Source organism: Delphinus delphis, chromosome 11 (genome assembly GCF_949987515.2).
Source record: "Delphinus delphis chromosome 11, mDelDel1.2, whole genome shotgun sequence".
NCBI classification, from domain to species: Eukaryota; Metazoa; Chordata; class Mammalia; order Artiodactyla; family Delphinidae; genus Delphinus; species Delphinus delphis.
Window position 1 is genome coordinate 91,895,363 of NC_082693.1, and position 20,317 is coordinate 91,915,679.

General features: G+C 60.0%; 1 protein-coding gene across 1 annotated transcript; it reads left to right on the forward strand.

The window, feature by feature from the left end:
• Positions 1-91: 91 nt before the first annotated feature.
• GGA1 (golgi associated, gamma adaptin ear containing, ARF binding protein 1) lies at positions 92-19,701 on the forward strand. Its single transcript, XM_060025622.1, has 17 exons — positions 92-433; positions 4,334-4,418; positions 5,684-5,759; positions 7,235-7,333; positions 8,323-8,446; positions 8,837-8,937; positions 9,617-9,697; positions 10,746-10,886; positions 10,964-11,045; positions 12,134-12,241; positions 12,908-13,060; positions 15,910-15,974; positions 16,445-16,611; positions 17,079-17,272; positions 18,196-18,365; positions 18,584-18,694; positions 18,786-19,701. The coding sequence occupies exons 1-17, from the start codon at positions 391-393 to the stop codon at positions 18,894-18,896; spliced, it is 1,911 nt and encodes a 636-aa protein (XP_059881605.1). The 5' UTR covers positions 92-390; the 3' UTR covers positions 18,897-19,701.
• Positions 19,702-20,317: the final 616 nt, after the last annotated feature.

Genomic DNA, 20,317 nt, shown 5'->3' on the forward strand with positions numbered 1-20,317 from the left:
TGATCTCAGAGCCCCTCAAAAACATGGCCACGGAAAGTTCTCCCGGAAGCGATCATAGGCATCGCCGTGACGCAGAACGACTTAGAGCGTCCCGCAGGGTTTCCATGGTGCAGCCCTCAGCCCCAAGTCCCTCGGCTTCCTTTCCGGCCAGAGCTCTGTGACCAAGGCAGGCGGCGAGTCCCTCCCACGATGTTAGCGCCGCTTGGGGGAGGGGTTGGGAGAGCAGGTGGCGCTCTAGGCGAGTTCATTCGCGTCTCTATGGTGCCGAATGCTCTTCTCCGCGCGTCGGGACGGACGTTACCCCTTTAATCGGCGGAGGGCGGTGCCGAGGAGGTCCCGCGAGAGCGCCGGGGGGCGGGGGGCGGTGCCGAGGCTGGGGGCCCGTGGCGGATGGAGCCTGCGATGGAGCCGGAGACTCTGGAGGCGCGAATCAGTGAGTGTCCGGGAGGGGCGCGGGCCGGACCGGAACCGGAACCGGGGGCACTAGGCGGGCCCCTTCCCGGCGGGGGCGGGGTACGCGGCGCCCCCTCCTCACGCCCTGCCCCGGCCCGGTAGGGGCGGTGTCCCAAGCCCATACCTCCGACCCTGGGGTTAAGGGGGACCCCACCAGCTGCGCGGACCGGCGATGGGAGCAGGCGCCGCCCACCTTTCCAATTCCTGGGCCGCGACCCCCCGGGGAGGAATGAGCTGCGCCCGGCTCTGCGCCCAGAACCCCCGGGATAGAGCAGCCTCCAACTCTCTCGGGCCCAGACTTTTCCGCGGAGCGGACACCCAAGTCATTCCCTGGACTCAGGGAGGAAGCAAGCGAGCGGCCCCGAGAGCTGCACCTCACACCCGGGAGCGAGGGGCCAGGCTCCCCTTGAGCCCCGAATCCTCCACTCTCTGGCGCTGCATGGCGTGACTCTCTCCTATCCCTTTCTTGAGCTTGCAACTCACATTTGTTCGTTCCCCCGCCCTGGAAGGTAGGACCCACTAACCCATCGAATCCCCCGCGCTCTGGCCACATAGTGAGAAACCCCCAAACGCCACAGGCTTGGGAGGGTCCTGTCTCAGACTCCAGAAGTGATTTCAAGTTCTCTGTCACTACCCTCAGTCCAGACCCTGAGATTTTGCACCCCCCACCAAAGACTCCTTTCCTAGCCCTTGCTAAGTTTCCTCCAAAGGGCCCTGCATCTCCTCCTGTGTCTCCTCAGACACGATTTCCTACTACTTAAGCTGAGTACTAGCCCTCACACTGTCTACCTGACCTCCATGTCCCACACTGCAGATCCTCGGCTCTCATAACCCACTACTGGACTCTGAGAGCACGGCTTGCTTCCCCCACTGGACTAGGGACAGCTCCCTCCCAAGTCTTTGCTCCCATTCAGGTCACATCTGTACCAGGGCCTCAGAGAGTCCTCTGGGTCTACTTTCATCTCAGCCCCTTGACTCCAGGCACACCAGGGAGCTGCGCAGGGTGATTTGGGATTATGACCAGCCCCTTTTAAGCCAGTCTTGTGCAGAGTTGAATCCTGAGGATGGTCCCAGAAGCACACCGTCTCCACGGATGTTTCAGAGTCAGTTGGCCAGTGGTGGGGGAGGGCATGGAAAGGAAGCACTCAGCGGCCGTGGAGACTGTTCTGGAACGCCACAAGTGTCCAGGTCTCAGCAGTAACTTAGGGGGGATGGGCAGGGCCCTGGCTGACAGATCTGACAGGCCGCAAGCCTTGAGCCGTGGGTGCTGCAGAACAGTGTCAGGTTTAGCAACAGTGGGGATTTTCTGAGAGGCCAAAGAGTCTGATCTGAAAAACAGACAGGAGTCAGGCCCCTCAGGTTTGGCAGGAGGCTAGGCTCTGATAGATCGCAGCTGATGGGGTTTTCTCTTTTCCTTGCCCTTTGTGCCCTAGCAAAATTGTAAGCTCTTACCTTGCAGTGACTGGAGATGAAGAGTAGCTTTTGGTGGGTAACTGATGACACTGTCACCACTGTAGAGTGACACGGTGGAGTCATGCCCTGTTGTGAAACAATTCCCTCCTTCCCTCTGTATTCTACCCTGCGGCCTGCTGGGGAAAGTGCGCCCCCCAGGTAGAGGTGAGAGGGCTGGGAGTTGGGAGCCAGGGCCAGAGAGGTGGGTCAGATCTCCTTGGACCCAGAGGCCCTCGCTCTGAACCAGATGCAGAGAAGATGTCTCATGATGCCACTACTTCTTCCTCACTGGCTTCTGACTTAGGAGCGGGCTCTAGAACCAGTTTCTCTGTCCTCACTCAGACTCATGTGTCTCTGACACTCTAAGGGACTTCCTGTTTTAGGGTCCCCCGGCTGGATGTCATTGAGTAGGCAATATCCAGCCCCATACTAGTTTTCTAAGCAGCCTCTGGCCGTGCTGGGGGGCTGGGAGGCTGGGAGGCTGGGAGGCAGAGTAGATGGGGGGCAGCTGTTTCTGGTGTTCCTGGGTGGTCAGCAGGGGCTTCATTCCTCCCAGGGACTGGCGGGCTCTGCAGGGCTCCTGGAGCAGAGATTTGTATGCACAGAGGAAATGTTTCTTTCAGATCTTTGCTCAGCTGTACCTCTGAGAGCCCTCCCAGAAAGCAGCCCCCCACACACACTTCTTTATACCTTCTCCCTGCTCTGGTTTTCTTTCTTTCTGTTTTTTTTTTTAATGCTCTGTTTTTCTTTATAGCACTCTGCAACAGTGTACAGTATCCTGTTTGTTTGTTTATCTGAGTAGTCAGTGTTTCTCTTGCTGGGTGGTGAGCTCCAAGAGGGCAGGGATTTTGTCTTGTTCGCTGCTGTGGTCCCACACTCAGAATATTTATTGAATAAATATGAATTGAATGATTGGCTGCCAGGCACTGGGATCCTGGGGCGCCAGGCCTCCCGCCAGAGCACAGGGCCCCAAATAGGCAAGCGTCACAGGCCGAGTCCCCAGCCTCCTCCTGACCACAGATCCTTCCGTGTCCCACCTCCTGGGCTGTGCCCTCCACACCCTCGGCTCCGTCTCAGGTTTGGGCAGAACTGACCAGCACAGGGTGACGCTTGGAGACAGGCTGTCGGGAGGCGATGAAGATCCAGCTCTGGCTGCCCCACGCCTTACCCTGGATAGAGTTGCTGTCATCCCAAATCACTTCTTATTTTGCTCCAACTTTACAGATGGGGAAATGGAGGTTCGGGGAAGTTAAGTGACCTACTAAATTTTGGGGGCTTCTAAAAAGTCTTGCTGAAATACAGCTGATTTACAATGTGTTAATTGCTGCTATACAGCAAAGTGACTCACCTTTACACATATATACATTCTTGTTTTATACTCTTCCATTGTGGTTTATCCCAGGATATTGAATACAGTTGCCTGTGCTATACAGTAGAACGTTGTTTATTTTTAGCTGTTGTCTCACCAGCGTTGGGGGTCGGGGGGTACTGTCTGGCTTTGTTTACCACCCCTTCCTGTTGGCCCTTTCCTGGCCACTACCTACTCCTGGATTCAGATTCCCCCAGAACCTCCCCCTGCCTGCCTGCAGCTGAGCCCGCGGCCATTCACTCATTTACTGGGTGTGAATTTACGGACGTGTGCATACGTGGCTGGGATGCGGTGCAATAGCAGACTTGGACCCATGATGCAGGTCGGGTCTGGGGGACACAGCAGAGAACTGCCTCGGCAGTGCTGCCCCGGGCAGGTGGCGCTGTTAGGGAAGAAAGAAGCGATACCTGAGCCGCACTCCTTCCCAAGGTCCCCCATGCCCTGCCCTGAGCTGTTATCCACAGCTCTTCTCACCCGCAACCCTTGAGCTGTTCCGAGGCACATCATCCCCAGCCTGGTTAAGTCCCTCCAGTGCTTCTTGTGTTGCCTCTTCCAGGCAGCCTGCCCTGGCTCCAGGCTCCCCTGAGTCCCCTCCTCCAGTTACCGGTTCCCACGGCTCCTTTGCCTCCCTCTGTCACATTCTATTGAGAACCTAGCTGACCTTGGCCCACTTCCCAGCTGCAAAGCTCCTTGAGGTTGGAACTACTGCTTTTTTCCCTTACCTCTGGATCTCCTCTGAGAGTAAATTCTGTGAGAATTATGGGGACACTTCAGGAGCAGAATCAGAGGAGGTGCAGACAGGCGTACAGCAGCAGGGGTTGGGGCAATGCGGGAGGGGAACGACCCCTGAGCACAATCTCTAGACGCGGGGCCCTTCGGGGAGAAGCCCGCAGACGGCAGCTCCTCTGTGCATTGACTTGACGGACGTCAGCGCTGGGGTCTTGGGGCCGTCGGAGCAGGGAGTCCAGGGGAGGCCTTTTCGCATGCTCACATACGCCAGGGCAGGGAGTGGGAGAGGCAGGGATCCCTTCACCAGGCCACTGGCCCTCTCTCCTCCAGACAGAGCCACAAACCCCCTGAACAAGGAGCTGCACTGGGCCAGCATCAACGGCTTCTGCGAGCAGCTCAACGAGGACTTTGAGGGGTAGGTGGCTTCCCCGTCTTTCACTTCCACACTCAGCACCTGCCGTGCACACTCCAGACCCTGGCCTTGGGCAGAGACGAGGATGAGTTGAGACCCAGTTTCCATTCTTAAGGGCTCCCAAATTAACAATGGCAGCGCGCACTTTGTACTCAGCGCCACTGTGTGCTACCCTCTGAGGTGGGCCTTGCTGGACCCATCTTACAGGTGAAGAAACCGAGGCTCGGGGGGCTCAGCAGTTGCCCCAAGATCTCGTAGAGAGGAGGAGGTAGTCCCGGGCTTGATGAAGCCCAGGGCTGCCTGACCTGCACCCGTGCTTTGTTGGGGAGGGCCTCCCAGAGAACTGCGTGCTCCCCAGCTGGGAGGGGCCAGCAGGCCCTTTGCTCAAGGAAGAATCAGAACCGTCTGCATTAGGATCACCCGGTGTGTTTGTCAAAAATGTCCACTTGTGGGCTGCACCCAGACTCGGACTAGGCTGCCCGGCGGGGAGCTTGGCGGAGACGTTGTTAGCAGGCTCCCCAGGTGGCACTGAAGTTTGGGGAGCACAGCTCAGTGTGCTTCGCTTCTGCCGCACCCCATTAGCATAGACGCTCCACTTGGGATGCTGTGCAGACAGCGTGACGTGTGTGCTCCCCAGTCCAGCTGCTCAGGTGACAGTCCCATCCCTTCTGTTAACTGAGTCGCCTGGACGAGTAACTAGATGCCTCTGAGCCCCCATTTCTGAGACTGTAAAGTGGAGGTGATAGTGCTGCCTACCTCGGGGGGCTCTCACGGAGGTTAGGCAGGAAAATGGACGTGAGGTGCCTCGCACATCGTAAGTGCTCCGTAGGTGTTAGCTGTTACCGTCACTGGTGACAGGTCTTTCATGATCTGGTAGATGATGTCACCATTGCCACCGTGACTTCTCCCAGCAGAATATTCTGTGCACATTGTCATGTTCTGCTCCCAGGCTGGGCCCTTGAAGGCTGTGGCCATCTCTCCGTACTTGTCCCTACGGCAAGCCAAGGGCACGGCAGGTCACAGTTCTCAGTAAAGCCGGCCAACGGGCTGAGCTCGCGCCTTTCAAAGGTCCCCGGCCTGCGCTCCCTACCTGGTCCTGCCCTCTGGTGCCACAGTCTCCAGCCCCGTCCGGAGAGGGAGCTGGACCCTTGCATGTGTCCTGGAGAAGCCGCTGCCGGCCGCAGTTCCAGTGGGGAAGGGTGGCCGCCCTCCCTGGGGTGCCCGGGGCTCTGTGGCTAGTCTGGCTCTCTGCTGTTCCTCTCACCCAGGCCTCCACTTGCCACCCGGCTGTTGGCCCACAAGATCCAGTCCCCGCAGGAGTGGGAGGCGATCCAGGCCCTGACGGTGAGGAGAAGGGGAAGCATGGTGCCATCTGTCCCCTGACCATGTGGGTGGCACCGGGGGGGCCAAGACTGAGGTTTTTGGGGTCCCAACAGGTTCTTCTTTTTTTAAAAAAAATAAGTTTATTTATTTATTTATTTTTGGCTGCATTGGCTCTTCATTGTTGGGTCTTCGTTGCTGCGCGCGGGCTTTCTCTAGTTGTGGTGAACGGGGGCTACTCTTCGTTATGGTGCATGGGCTTCTCTTGTTGCAGAGCTTGGGCTCTAGGCACGCAGGCTTCAGTAGTTGTGGCACGCAGGCTCAGTAGTTGTGGCTCGCAGGCTCTAGAGCTCAGGCTCAGTAGTTGTGGTGCACGGGCTTAGTTGCTCCGTGGCATGTGGGATCTTCCCGGACCAGGGCTCGAACCCGTGTCCCCTGCATTGGCAGGCGGATTCTTAACCACTGCACCACCAGGGAAGCCCCCAAGTTCTTCTTTAGAGCCCAAGGGAGTTGTGCCCAGATGGCCTTGAATGGGGGTGTGGCCCAGCCCCTGAGGGTCCCGTGGCAACCAGTGAACCGGTGGGCTGGCCTCCCACCCCAGACCCTGCACAGTTAGGCTTCTTGTGGGGAGGAAGCCCTAGGTTGTTCGGGCTAGGGATTCCCAGCTCCAGCTGTGCCTCAGACCTTCAGGAGGCTGAATCAGGGCCCCACCCCAGACCCGCTGCCCAGAACCCCTATAGTATATGCATCGTGTTTATAGAGCTCCGTGTTGATAGATGCATTACGGGGCCGGGCCGGGCCAGCCCATCGATGGCCTCCAGGCACAGGACAGCACAGGGGTGCAAGGGGTGACAACTGGGCTCAGGCCAGAGGTTTCAAAGCTGAGCCAGTAGCAGAAGAGCAGGGGGTGCACTGTTGTGGCACCCAAGCATGGGTCAGATAGCAACAAACCATAGAGCAAAGCTGATTTTAGATGGTGGTAGACAAACAGTTTTCCTTTTAATAGTTCTGTATTTGTTTTAACATGTTAGGGTTTGGGTGGGGTTTTTCCCCTGAAATACATGTTAGTCCTCTGATCTCACACGCATCTAGCTTAGGATGAGGCTGAGATACACGTTAGTCCTCTGATCTCACACGCATCTAGCTTAGGATGAGGCTGAGTCTGATGGTGCCTATTTACGTTTCAAAAAATCATCGAAGGAAAATAGTAAGAAAGTAATTTACAAGTGGTCCTCAGATATGGCCAAGCCACGGAGGGACTAAGTCGGTGCTGCAAGTTGGGCATCGCCAGGCTCGCGGGGTGGCCCAGCCCTGTCCCCCAGCGGGTGGTGATCAATCTCAGGGGGTCTCTGAACTTCAGAATCCTCTTTTTCTCAAGAGTCATCTTCCCCCTTCTCACTGCCGGTTCCTGGGCTTCTGGGCCCTGGCTGAGGCGTGGGAGGGAGGGTACCTCCTCTGATCCTCCCTGGGGGTCCCCGCACCTCACACCACCCCCCCAGGTGCTGGAAACATGCATGAAGAGCTGCGGCAAAAGGTTCCACGACGAGGTGGGCAAGTTCCGCTTCCTCAACGAGCTCATCAAGGTCGTGTCTCCCAAGGTGGGTGCTCCCAGCGCACGCTCAGACCTGCACTGTCAGATGGCGGTTGAGGAGGGGTGACTGACTGGCCTCATCCTGACCCAACACAAACACAGACCCTTTCTCAGGGTTCCCTTCACAGCTGAGCCCGGGACGGCTGGGTTTCCAGGAAGAACGCTTCCAGGCTGCCTGGTGGCCGGCCAGCTCTGGAGCTGCCTGGCGCTTAGGGAGGAATGAGTGCACTGAACACAGAACAGCCTCCCCAGCGCGGGCTGCTTGGGCTCTGAGGTCTCTCCCTGCGGACCTGGCCACGGCACCCCGCCTAGGTGTCTAGTGGAGGGTCTCCCTGTCTCCACCTCACAAGAGTGGCCTCCTTGAGGCCTTGGATGCTGAGGCCCCAAACCTGAGTGACAGAGCCTCTGATGGGCCTGAGGAGTCCTCCCCTAGGGCAGGAACATGTTTGATGCCCCTTGGGTGAGAGCCCGCCTCTTCGCCCATCCTTGCTCAGATGCATCCCTTGACCAGAGCAGCTGAATGACCCAGCAGCTCTTCTCAGGAGATGACCAGAGTGAGAGCCAGTTCCCTCTGCTGAGTTTGCTGCTGGGAGACTGAATGGAGCCCAGGGCCGAGCGGTTCCACACCTGCTCCTTCCCTGGTCAGCCCGGAGCCTGGTGGCTCCTCCTTCCTGAGGTCACAGTTAAGGTTTCCACGAGCTGGCCGAGAGCAGGCGCCAGGCTCTGGGCCTTACCTGTGTCAGCTTTGCTTCCCCAGCACGGTGCTGCTGCTGTCATCCCCACTCAACAGGCGGGGCACTGGGACACCCAGGGCTCGCACAGCTAGTGAGCAGCAGCAGGGCCAGGAGGTGAGCTCAGGCCGGTCAGGTGGGAGGGTCGTGTAGGCTGAGGTTTCTGAAGGAGTCCTGGGGACGCAGCCAGGTTTAGGCTGGGCTTGGGACTACAGTGAGTGGGGCCGGGCAATGTCAAAGCCGCCTCTCCCTTCCGTCCCCGAAGTACCTGGGCTCTCGGACGTCGGAGAAGGTGAAGAACAAGATCTTGGAGCTTCTCTACAGCTGGACGGTCGGCCTCCCTGAGGAGGTGAAGATCGCAGAGGCCTACCAGATGCTGAAGAAGCAGGGTGAGGCACCAGAGGTGGGGTGTGACCACCTCCTCCCTGGGGCTCTGGCAGCAAGGTCCTAGGTCTGCCCTTTAACTTCTCAAGAACATAGAGCCAGTGGGGCCTCTTTATGGTTCTGCCTGAGGCCAGCTTGGATGGAGAAAAGATGGGGTTGAGTCAGAGACTGGTCCCCATGGTACGGCCTCAAAATACAGGTTTCTAACTGCCCCGACCCCGCACACACACTCTTTGGCGTGGCAGTTCAGGAGCAGGCCCTGACCCCACACAGTGCGGCGCCAGCATGCTGGAGAAAGCCTGCCCTCCACCTTCCAGCCTACCCCTGCCTGCCCCCATCCCCTCTCCCCTCCGCCCCAGACCCTGAGACAGTCTCCCCACCGCTGTCCACTGCAGGGATTGTGAAGGCCGACCCCAAGCTTCCAGATGATGCCACCTTTCCCCTTCCTCCGCCGCGGCCCAAGAATGTGATCTTTGAAGACGAGGAGAAATCCAAGGTGAGGCTTCAGGGAGGGCCAGATGAGGACTCCAGGCCCACTGCGGGTCAGTGGGTTCCAGCCCCTGGCGGCCCTGTCCCTGGAGCAGAGGCTACGCTGAGCACGGCCGCCGTGGTGGGTGACGGGCACCGGGTGTTGAGCCCTTACACATGCTGAGTGCTGCCCACGCAGTGCCCTTCACTTAGTAAATGCAGGCCTGAGGCTGGTGGCCCTGGGCTTGGTTTGAGGGCATTTCATAGGTTGATCAGGAAGGAGCTTGCCTGTCTTTATGTCTGCGACCTTCTCGATGATTTTACTAGCTTTTTGTTAAAGAAGCATGTGGTCATGGGCAAGAACTTAAACAGCACGGGGGTAGGATAAAAACTAAAAGCTCCTCTTCTACCCAGGCTAGTCCCGGGGGTAAAGGTTGAGTTTCCTGTACATCCTTCTAGAAGAATTCTCTAGCAATAGTAATGTAATGTTTCGCACCATTTCTGGAAAGCTTATTTCTGCCGGCGCTGCGGAGAGCACTTACGTGCAGTGTGTCACTTGTCCCACGGCCACCCTGTAAGGTGTCAGATCCTTGCCATCCCATGGAGAGCTTAGTAACTTATTCACATCCTACCACCAGGAAAAGGAGCCAGCATGGGACCCCAGGCCCAGGGACTGCTGTCACAGCCATGTCCCTCTGTCTCCACAGATGCTGGCCCGCCTGCTGAAGAGCTCCCACCCTGAGGACCTCCGAGCAGCCAACAAACTCATCAAGGAGATGGTGCAGGAGGTGATGGCCAAGGCCAGAGTGCAAGGAGGTGGCGGGATGGGATGTGGAGCTGAGCCACTGAGGGAGGTCGTGTGTACGTGTGCGCAGTGGCCCAACTAAAGGGCTGTGACAGCAGAGAAAGAGCTGACCGAGTCAGGGGGACCCTGCGGGCAGAGCCAGGATCAACGTGTGGAAGGAAGAATTTCCCAGCAGCCAAGCTGACCTGCATGGGCTTCTGTGAGGCTGAATACCTCTTCTGTAAAAGTTAGAGGGAAATTAGGCCTTACTATGTTCAAAATATAGTATATTTTACATACATATACATGTAGAGAGAATAATATACATGTATCTTATAAGTATGTATACCCGTGTTGTGGGTGCATGCTGAAAACTTTTTTATTGATAAGGGTATGTCATCAAAAAAGTGCAGTCCAGAGACCCAAAGGGCAGACACTCTTGGCTGTCTTAGGGCAAACTGTGTGCTCTGAGAGCCCAGAGAAAGGGCAGCTCTTCTCGAGGAGGGCGATTGTATCAGACGGCACAGCACAAGCCCACCTTTCATTCCACAAGGGAAGAGCATGCCTGGTGAGCAGAGTGGGAGAGGGAGAGCAGGGTCACTGCTGCAGTGGCCTTTCAAGGGGGCCACGGCACTAGTTTCTCAGTTGTACTTGGTGACCGCTAAGGTCCCCTTTCACTCTCAAGTACTGAACCTCCTTTCAAGGGACAAATACAGAGAGGGGGAGGGTTCTGTAGAACCACAGGTGTGAATCTAGCGCCCAGCCCTCCAGAATCAGCTGGTGAGTGTGCTGGAAACCCAGAATCCTGGGCCACCCCTAGAGATTCTGATGGACTCGTGCAGAGGCCTGGGTCCAGGGGGCATTGGCAAGAGGAGAGAAAGTGAACACAGGGTTGGTCAAGGGCTTCTTGGACCAGAGTGCCCTGTCCTGGGCCCGAAGGGCTCTTAGCAGGGGCTGATTTCACACCCAGCAGAGGGTGGTGTGGGACAGTGCCTGGCTCAGGTCCAGGCCTGACTCGGGTGCTCTGGGGCCGTTTGCCAATGCCTCCCCAGGACCAGAAGCGAATGGAGAAGATCTCAAAGCGGGTGAGCGCCATCGAGGAGGTGAACAACAACGTGAAGCTGCTGACGGAGATGGTGATGAACCACAGCCAGGGCGGCGCGGCTGCCCAAAGCAGTGAGGATCTCATGAAGGTGCGCCCGCCCCCACCCACCCCCCACGCACTGCAGGGCCCCCGCCGGCCCTGACCTGCCCGCCCTGCTGCCCCCAGGAACTGTACCAGCGCTGTGAGCGCTTGCGGCCCACACTCTTCCGACTGGCCAGCGACACGGAGGACAATGACGAGGCCTTAGGTGAGCTGCAGTTGGAAGGAGCTGCCACCAGGGGGCCCCCTTCTCCAGCAGTGACCTTGGGTTTCTCCACTTTGAGGAAGAAGGAAGCGGAGATCAGGGGCTGATGTGCTTTAGAGACCCTTTGGGTCAAGCCCCTTCACAGACACCTTGTTTACTGCCCGTAAGCTGCACAGGAGGGAGAATTGTCCCTATTTCACAACTGAGCCTCAGGGAGGGAAGTGACCTGTCCAGATCAGAGAGCAGAACGGTGGCAGAGCCAGGATGGACCGGACACTCTCTCCCTCCAGACACTGCCTCCCCAGTAAGGGTGAGCTCGAAACCTAGAGCAAATCCCTCAGGCCTGAGCGCTTCCAGAGCTGGATCCCGTGGCTCCTGCTAGGGCCACACGTCAGGGTCTCGTCCTTTTTTGTGCCACCACATCTGCCAGGGCCTCTTGGGCAGCAGGCTAGGTACAGTCTCAGCCTCCGTTCCTCAGGAGTTCCCTGAGCACCTCCCATGTGCCAGGCACCTGGTCCCCACCCAAGAGGCTTGCCGCTCAGATCCCTCTAAGCCTTGACCCCCAGGAGGTGACATCAGCGAGGGCCTAGTTTGTGCCAGGCACTGTTCTGGGCCCGGGGGGTATGGCAGTGATCAGAAACAGAGCCAAGTCCTCATGGAGCTTGTAGCCTGATGAGACAGACAGTAAAGCAGGGGTGTGAGTGGGGCAGTTTGTCAGATGGTGGTAAGGGGCGTGGAGAAAAACAGAGGCGGGACTGGTGGTGCGGGCTGGGGGTTAGAGAGGGCCTCCCTGAGGTGAATTGGATAAAGACCTGAAGTAGGAAGGGGTGAAGCCATGCAGAGATCCGGGGGTCTCCAGACAGCAGAGCCCGCCTGGAGGCCGGGGCACGCCTGTGTGTTCGGGGGCCGGCACGGGGCAGCGTGGAGGGGACTGGGCGAGGGCAGGTTGCAGAGGGCCTTAGTCTGAGGAGTCGAGGTGGGCTGCCCCCGGGCCCCTCCCACGAGGCTTGAGATGACCGTGGGGTGCTCATCCCCCCCCCGGAGGCCCCCACATTCTTTCAGCCTGGCCTCTCCCCTCCTGCCTGTTCCAGCGGAGATCCTGCAAGCCAACGACAACCTCACCCAGGTCATCAACCTGTACAAGCAGCTGGTGCGGGGCGAGGAGGTCAACGGCGATGCCACAGCCGCCTCCATCCCTGGTGAGGAGGTGGCAGGAGAGCTGGGAGGGCCCCCGAGTCGGAGGGCCATGGGGTCCCAGCTAGGGTGCTGGTCACAGAGCTTGGTGGCCCCTTAAGATGGGGGAGGCCCCCGCTGAGAGAGCTGGGGGTGGAGTCTGTGCCAAGCCTGCAGCTGCGGGGGAAGAGGTCTGGATGCAGTCGGAGGGGAGGGAGCCGAGGGTTTGGTGAGGACAGGCAGAAGAAGGAAGGCCTTTCTTTCGCGTGACAAGTCTGGCACCTGTTGTGTGGGGCTCGGCCACACCCCCGAGGCTTAGTTTAATTATCAGAAGTGGGCGCGGAGGGTTTGGTACATCAGCATTACAGGCTGGGCTCCGCTCAGGGCAAAGTGACGGCCCCCCCGGGAGAGCTTAGAATTGGCCCTGTTTGGGAGAGGTGGGGGTGGGGCACTACACGGAAACATCGGAGTCTAAGAGGGGCCTTAAAGGATGGGAGGCAATTGGCCAAGAGAGAGGGAAGAAGGAAGTACATTCTGCGAGGAAGGGACACCGTGTGCCAAAGAAGAGGCCTGGCAAGCAGATTCGGGGCAGAGGGAGTGTGGCCAAGGAGGGGAAGCCCGCTGCTCCCAGACCCCAGGGACTCGGAGTGGCCTCCGCCCCAGGCTGGCCTGACTCTCCTTTCCCACCCCAGGGAGCACCTCGGCCTTGTTGGACCTCTCAGGTCTGGATCTCCCTCCGGTGGGCACCACTGACCCAGCCACGCCCACCCGCCCTGGTGACCAGGCCAGCCTGGAGCAGCCCAGCACCTCAGCTTCCCTACTTGACGATGAGCTCATGTCTCTGGGTGAGGAAGGGGTGGGGCCCAGAGTGGGACAGGCTCTGCTGCAGGTGGGGGGTGATGCCCCCAGCACACGAGGCAGCTTTCAGAGCGCAGTCAGGTCAGCGTGTTCCTCCTCCTCCTGTGAGTCCTCTGGAGGATGGGGGAGAGGCATCAGGCCCATTTCACAGCTGAGGAAGCTGAGGCTCAGGGAAATGAAAGAGCTTGTGCCAGGTCCTACAGTCAAAGGGTGAGGCTGGTGGGACTTCCCTGGTGGCGCAGTGGTTAAGAATCCGCCTGCCAATTCAGGGCACATGGGTTTGAGCCCTGGTCCAGGAAGATCCCACATGCCGCGGAGCAGTTAAGCCCCTGCGCCACAACTACTGAGCCTGCGCTCTAGAGCCCGTGAGCCACAACTAATGAGCCCGTGTGCCACAACTACCGAAGTCGGCGCGCCTAGAGCCCATGCTCTGCAACAAGAGAAGCCACCACAATGAGAAGCCCACGCACCACAACGAAGAGTAGGCCCTGCTCACCGCAACTAGAGAAAACCCACGCACAGCAATGAAGACCCAATGCAGCCAAAAATAAATAAATAAGTTTATTAAAAAAAAAGAATCCACCTGCCAATGCAGGGGACACAGGTTCGAGCCCTGGTCTGGGAAGATCCCACATGCCACGGAGCAACTAAGCCCGTGCACCACAACTATTGAAGCCCACACACCTAGAGCCGGTGCTCCACAACAAGAGAAGCCACCACAATGAGAAGCCCACGCACCGCAACTAAGAGTAGCCCCTGCTCGTCGCAACTAGAGAAAGCCCACATGCGATAACAAAGACCCAACGCAGCCAAAAGAAAAAAAAAATTTTTTTTTTTTTTTTTTTAAAAACGGTAAGGCTGGCATCACCTCTGATAAGCCAGCCACACCTAGGCTCTGGTGGCCTGCGGGAAAACAAAGGGATTTCCCTGTAGCAGGTTAGAACCTAGAATTGGGAGCTCCCCAGGCAAGTCAGCATTTCCTCGCCACTGAGAGAAAGAGGTGGGGAGCTCTGGAAGCTCCAGGGAAGCCCGTGCAGGAGCACAGGGCACTCTGTGAGCCACGCTGGTCCCAGGCCAGGCCTGCAGACACTATGGTGGGCTCGGGGCTCCAGAGGCCAGTGGGGAGCAGGCTCATCCCTGGGGAAGAAGCAGAGGGCACCCCGCTGGCCAAGCAGTTTTAGAGTTTGCAGCTTTCAGGCGCAGCAGCGACCCCTGAGAGCGTAGCCTCAGGAGAGCCTCAGGGCAGCCTCCTCACAATGGCCCGAAGTCGTGAAGAAATAGAGGTGATCGGGTCTGTCAAGGAGACCTTGCCCTGTCGAGGGAGTCTCGGAGGATGTGTTGGGAAACTAACTTGGAAGCCAAGTCAGACTGTGTTCTCCTCAGTTAGTTCTGAGGTGAAAACCACACCGGACGGACTCCGAGAAGCGATGGTGTGCCGGGGTCCCGGCGGGGGCTCCCTGACCGCGGCCTCCGAGCGCTGCTGTGTCTTAGCCCACCCTCCACTCAGCCCAGAAGACAGTGCTGGCAACGGCCCTGGTCTGCAGATACCAGAGCAAGTCACTCAGACTTGCCTGACGGGGCACCAGGCTTTGCACGAGGCCCTCAGATCCTGAAGCCTCACTCGTAGCTGCTCTGACTCAGCTCATCAGTCGGGAACGGGAAGTGAGGGCCTGGAGCGACGAGCGGGAGACAAGGGGGTCAGCAGACCAGGTCCAGTTCCCCTGTGCGGGCCCGTCAGCCAGCACCCCCCAGGAGGCCCTGACCACAGGGTGTTGCGGGGGCTTCCTGAGGAGTCCCACCCACCTGCGCCCTCTTCATTCAGAGCCAGGGGTGACTCAGGGAGAGAGGACCCTGGCCCCGCTTGAGAGGTCAAGATGGCCCCATGACCAGAAGGCACACACAGGCTCGTCTTCTCCAGCAGAGCCTGCGCCAGGCGGCAGCGGGAGCGTGTGGCCCAGACCCCAGCGAGGCACTGTGTGCTTTGCACTTCCTGTCCCCAGGTCGCTTCAGCAGAGCCCTGAGCCTCCAGCTTCCTCTGGTTGCTACTTAAAGCAAAGAAAATGTGGGAACCAGAACCAGAAGTGGCAGGGCAGCAGCCATCCAGCTCCCCGGCTCGGGGGAGTGGAGGAAGCCTTGGGACCACAAAGGGGGCTCATCCTAAACGGTTCTCTGCGGCAGGAAGGGGGAGGGGAGGGGTGGGGTAAGGGGTGGGGTAAGCACTTCCCGTCTGCCAGAGAGGGCGTCCCAGCGCCAGGCAGGCACCGTGTCTGAATTGTCCCATTCAGTAGTGACAACAGTCCTCTGATGCAAATGCTACTGTTGTCTCATCTTACAGACGAGGCACAGGAAAGTTGCCACCAGCCCAAGGTCACACAGCTGGGTGGCAGAGCTGTGTTTGAGCTCCAGTAATTAGGCCTTGCTCTGTCCAAGTCTAGACTCTATCGCTTTCCAGTTGTGTGACTGCGGGCAGGTTACTTAGCTCCTCTGAGCACCCGTTTCCTCATCTCTAAAGAAGGCATGAGAACCTTGTAAGGCTGTGGGAGGACTGAGACTCATGTCTGCAGTGCCTGACCCGGGGCTGTTAGCCTCCACTGTGTTGTCCCTCCCCTTCGGCCCAGGGAATGGGCTCTTGTGGTCTTTGGTTTCTACTTCTGCTCTGCTGCTGGTTCCCTCTGGGGGGGAAGGGGGCGTGTCCCCTTCGAGCTGAGCCTCTCGGAGGAGGGGGTGCAGGGGGAGGGTAGCAGTCAGGGAACCCTGACTCAGCACATAGTCGCCCTGGCTCTCTTGCCTCTGCTCACGAATCCAGCCGCTCTACCTCGGTCTTGCTTCCCTGCAGGCCTAGGCGACCCCACACCCCCTTCAGGCCCAGGATTGGACGGTGCTGGGTGGAACAGCTTCCAGGTAGGAGGGGCCCATCCCAGGGTCAGAGCAGCCGGGACAGGCAGCCTGAGGGGCAGTGAAGGGATGGCTGGGCAGGAGGGCTGGGGGAAGGGGTGGCCCTGGGGGCGGAAGCACCCATCCCAGGATGGAGGAAGGTGGACGGGCCTCCCCTCACAGCGCTTTTCCCTGCATGTCTCAGCCTTGGGTTTCTCTTGGGTTGAGATGGGGGTTCCCCGTTCCTTTTCTCTTGAGGGTGACTCCGAGGTCCCTGGAACGGGATGGTTTCTCGAGTAGAATCCCAGACCAGGCCTGGCCCACCGATGGCCCTGGGGTGAGAGGGGCGCAGGCTGGCGGGAATGTTGTCCACACCCCTGCTGCTGCTTCCCCAGATGTCTCCTACCGGGAGGGGCAGGGGCCTCAGGGCAGTGCCAGGTGACCTGACGCCTTCTCAGCACAGCCTCACCCACCCGCATCCTTTGTATGCCCAACAGTCGTCTGATGGCACGGAGCCCCCCCACCCCGCTCCGGCCCCCAACGTGGACAGTCGGCCCCCGGCGCAGACGTCCCTGCCCACGAGCAGTGGTCTGGATGACTTGGACCTCCTGGGGAAGACCCTCCTGCAGCAGTCGCTGCCCCCAGAGTCCCAGCAAGTGCGGTGGTGAGGGCACGCCCTGCCCGGACCCTGCCCCTGCCCCAGGCCCATCAGGGAGAAGCCCGGTGCTGCTTTGTCCCTGTGAGCAGCACTGCCGGAGCACCACCGTGTGCCAAGTGCTGTCCTGGGCTCGAGGGACACAGCAGTGACCACAGCAGGTGCAGGGCCCATCCAACAGGGCGTGGAGGGTATGAGAGATAGGGGACCGTGCCCCACTCACGCCCTCCCCTAGGCCTGGCCTGCCAGCACCTGACAAAGACTGAAGGCCCAGAGGGCTGCCAGGGACGAGGGCATTGACCCCGAGTGGGTGGGGTGAGCAAGAGCTGCCCGCTCCAAGGTGAGGAGACCGAGGCCAGAGAGACAGGGGGCGTCTGAGCCAGCCGTCAGGGACAGCCGGGAAGCCCAGCGTTCCCTGTGCCCCTCGGCTCTTGGCCACCAAAGCTTCACCTCTCAATGCACCACGCCCCAATAAGGGAGAAGCAGCAGCCAGCCCCCCGCCTCACACTCCGGGACCTGCAGAATAAAAGCAGCTGCAGCGTGTCCAGCTCCGGCGCCACCAGCCTCCTCCACGCCGTGTCCCCCGAGGCCCCTGGGCCCCTGCAGCAGCCCACACCGACGGAGCTCTCGCTGGCCAACATCACTGTGCCTCTGGAGTCCATCAAACCCAGTGAGTAGGGCGAGGGCACGGCGGGTACTGGCTGGGCTGGGTCAGCTCGCGGCCCCACCCGCCTTGCCTGCTCTCAGGAGCTGGATCTGGGGCAGCCAGTGGGAAGGCAGGGCTCCCCTCCCAGCCCTGCCCGACTCAGCGGGGCCTCTGGGCAAGACCCTTCCTCTTGCCAGGACTCCGTTTTCTCACTGGTCCCAGAGTGTCACAAAACTGCGTTCTAAACTCCAGGGTGACCCAGGCAAGAGGACTTCTCATGGATGGCCCCTGCGCCCCTCCCCGGGAAGGCAGGGCCAGGACAGGGGAGGTCTGTGGGACTCCCCAAGATCATAAAACCAAAACAGGATAAAGATTGAGGTCCAAGCCTAGGCTTCTGCCTGGGAGCAAAAGGGCCGCTCACGGCACCAGGCTGTGAGCAGACTGATGAAGACGGGCTAGTCTTCTCGGCGCTGTCCATCTTGTGAGCTCACTGTGACCAGGGTGTCGCCCCCTTGGGGTCCCCAGGAGCTAGGCAGTGGTACCGCCGTCTTAGCGGCATGGGGGACCCTGAGCTCACAGAAGCAGAGTGGCTGTGCCGGGGCCGCACAGAGCATGTGTGAAGCTCAGGCACAGCCCTTCACTCAGCGCTCGGGAGCAGCCGCCCGGCACTCCGGGAGCCTGGTTGGGACGCGGTTCCAGGGTGGGCATTCTGCCTTCACCGTCACACTAGAAGTCCACCTGCCTGTCTGAGCCCCGGACTGTACCCGACTGCACTGCTGCCCAGGGTCAAGGCGACAGCCTGGGTCTGGGTCTGTTCACTCATCCCCAGCAGAGCAGCGAGTGCCCGGGGTCGGCCGGGTGTGGGGAGCTGGTTGGATGTGCTTGGGCTCAGGCCTGGCACCCACCCCCCGCCCCCGCCATTGCCCTCTCCCCTTCTCCTCTGCCAGGCAGCATCTTGCCGGTGACCGTGTATGACCAACATGGCTTCCGGGTCCTCTTCCACTTCGCCCGAGACCCACTGCCCGGGCGCTCCGATGTGCTGGTGGTGGTGGTTTCCATGCTGAGCACCGCCCCCCAGCCCATCCGCAACATTGTTTTCCAGTCAGCTGTCCCCAAGGTGACAATGGGCAGACCCCCCCCCCCCAAGGCAGGGTGACTTGGGGCTGGATGGGGGGGCCAGCTCTCCAGGGCGGGGGTAGGGTCTCTGTCTCCGTGTCTCTGTCTCTCTCTTCTTGGGGAGTTGGGGGTAGACGGGCCCCCAGAGGAGGAGCTGGCAGGAGGCTGGGCCTTGTTCCCCAGGGCTAGCTGTGCCCCATCCTGCCCTCCTGTCCGCAGATCATGAAGGTGAAGCTGCAGCCGCCCTCAGGCACAGAGCTGCCAGCGTTTAACCCCATCGTCCACCCCTCAGCCATCACCCAGGTCCTGCTCCTTGCCAACCCCCAGAAGGTGAGGGGCCCAGCTGTGCCCGGGCACCGCTGTGGGGTGGGGCAGCCTCTCTTCCCCGTCCGACCCTCTGCCTTCACCATGTCTGCCCCAGGAGAAGGTTCGTCTCCGCTACAAGCTGCTGTTCACCATGGGCGACCAGACCTACAACGAGATGGGGGACGTGGATCAGTTCCCCCCACCGGAGACCTGGGGGAGCCTCTAGAACAGAGGGGCTGGGGAGAGGAGGGGCGACGGGACTGGCCACCACTGAGCCTGGGTTCCCACGGCCATATTCCCCTGGGTCTGGTGCTTCTCCCCTCCCCCCTGTGGCCCCCTCCTTCCTTGCCCTCTCCCCTGCTGAGCCAAACCCAGCAGGAGGCTAGGCCTCGGTTTGCACTGGTGGGGACCTTCGTCACAGGTGGGAGGCTGGAGCAGGGAAGTGCTGCACACGGGCCCCGGAAGGACTTGGGGTCGTGGGGGAGAAGCATGGCTGTCGGGCAAGGGCCAGGACCTCAGGCCCAGCCCCGACCCCAGCCTGGGGAGGGGTCATCCCTGCCTGTCTCTTATGCCTTATGGGAAGGCCCAGCCATAACTTGGGGCCGTGCTGGAGCCGGGACCAGCTCAGGCCTCCATAGGAACCGGGTGACTGGGGGCGTGGCGCCTGCACCCCCAGCTCTTTGCACTCTCGGGTGTGTGGTTTGACTCTCTTAGCTTTTCTCTCTGCGTGGCCCTGTGGTCACCGTCTCAGGGGGCCCAGTGAGGGGAGCCCCACCTCTCCCCCACTCCTCCTGGGGGTCTCACTCCACTCTCCTGTCCCCTTTGCTGTCAGGCCTCCAGGGGGACTGTGGGAGAGACAGGTGGCCCCAGCTGGGGGCTCCCAGGCCCCTGGCCAAGGGAGGTCCTGCACTGGAGTTCTCAGTGTGTCTCTTTCATTCATTGGGTTTTGTCCATCCGTCTGTCCATGGGCAGAAGTGGGGTCAGTGTGTGAGTGAGAGCAGGAGTATTTATGGAAATAAAACGTCCTTTTTCCTGGACCAGCAGCTCTCGTGGTCCTTCTGAGGTAGAGGGAGTCAGGAGGGGTCCAAGAGTGGGAGGACCCCGGGCTGCCCCGCAGACCCCTCTGCCTCTCCTTGGAGATCAGGCCACGGTTCCTCTGCTCACCACTCCCAGTCCCTGTACCGGAAGAGGCCCAGCTCAGGGGCCTGTGGCCACTGCTGAGTCACCAGAGAGGACCCAGGGCTGTGGTGGGCGCAGAGCCGTCCCGGCTGGAAGCGAGCGGCTGCTCGGGCCTGCCAGGAGCCCCAGCTGCTGCAGACGCTGAGGGGGAGGCCCCTGGCCACTCACAACTTCCTCTTGCTGCACTCAGCCCTCAAAACACAGCTGCGGTGCAGCACCACCCGAGGCCCGCGCCTCAGCTGCTCCCTCTCCCCAGAGGCTACTCCCAGGGAGCAGGGTGCCAGCTGCAGCTTGTTTCCGGAGAGGCCCACGGACCCTGCACGTCCCCTGCACGTCCCCACTGGGTTATCAGTGTTTCTCTAACTGGGAGGCTGGGGAGTGGCTTAGAGGTTAGCAGGTGAGGGAGCCAACCAGCACGGAGCAGAGCCAGGAGCTAGTCCAGGGCTTGCTCTGTGGTGGGGAGCCCGC

Bases quoted from the DNA above. Each gene is read 5' to 3' on its own strand.
- GGA1 (XM_060025622.1), top strand. From the start codon at position 391: ATGGAGCCTGCGATGGAGCCGGAGACTCTGGAGGCGCGAATCA. The intron at 9,698-10,745 runs GTGATGGCCAAG...ATGCCTCCCCAG, and splicing joins TCAAGGAGATGGTGCAGGAG to GACCAGAAGCGAATGGAGAA. The intron at 17,273-18,195 runs GTGAGTAGGGCG...CTCCTCTGCCAG, and splicing joins TCTGGAGTCCATCAAACCCA to GCAGCATCTTGCCGGTGACC.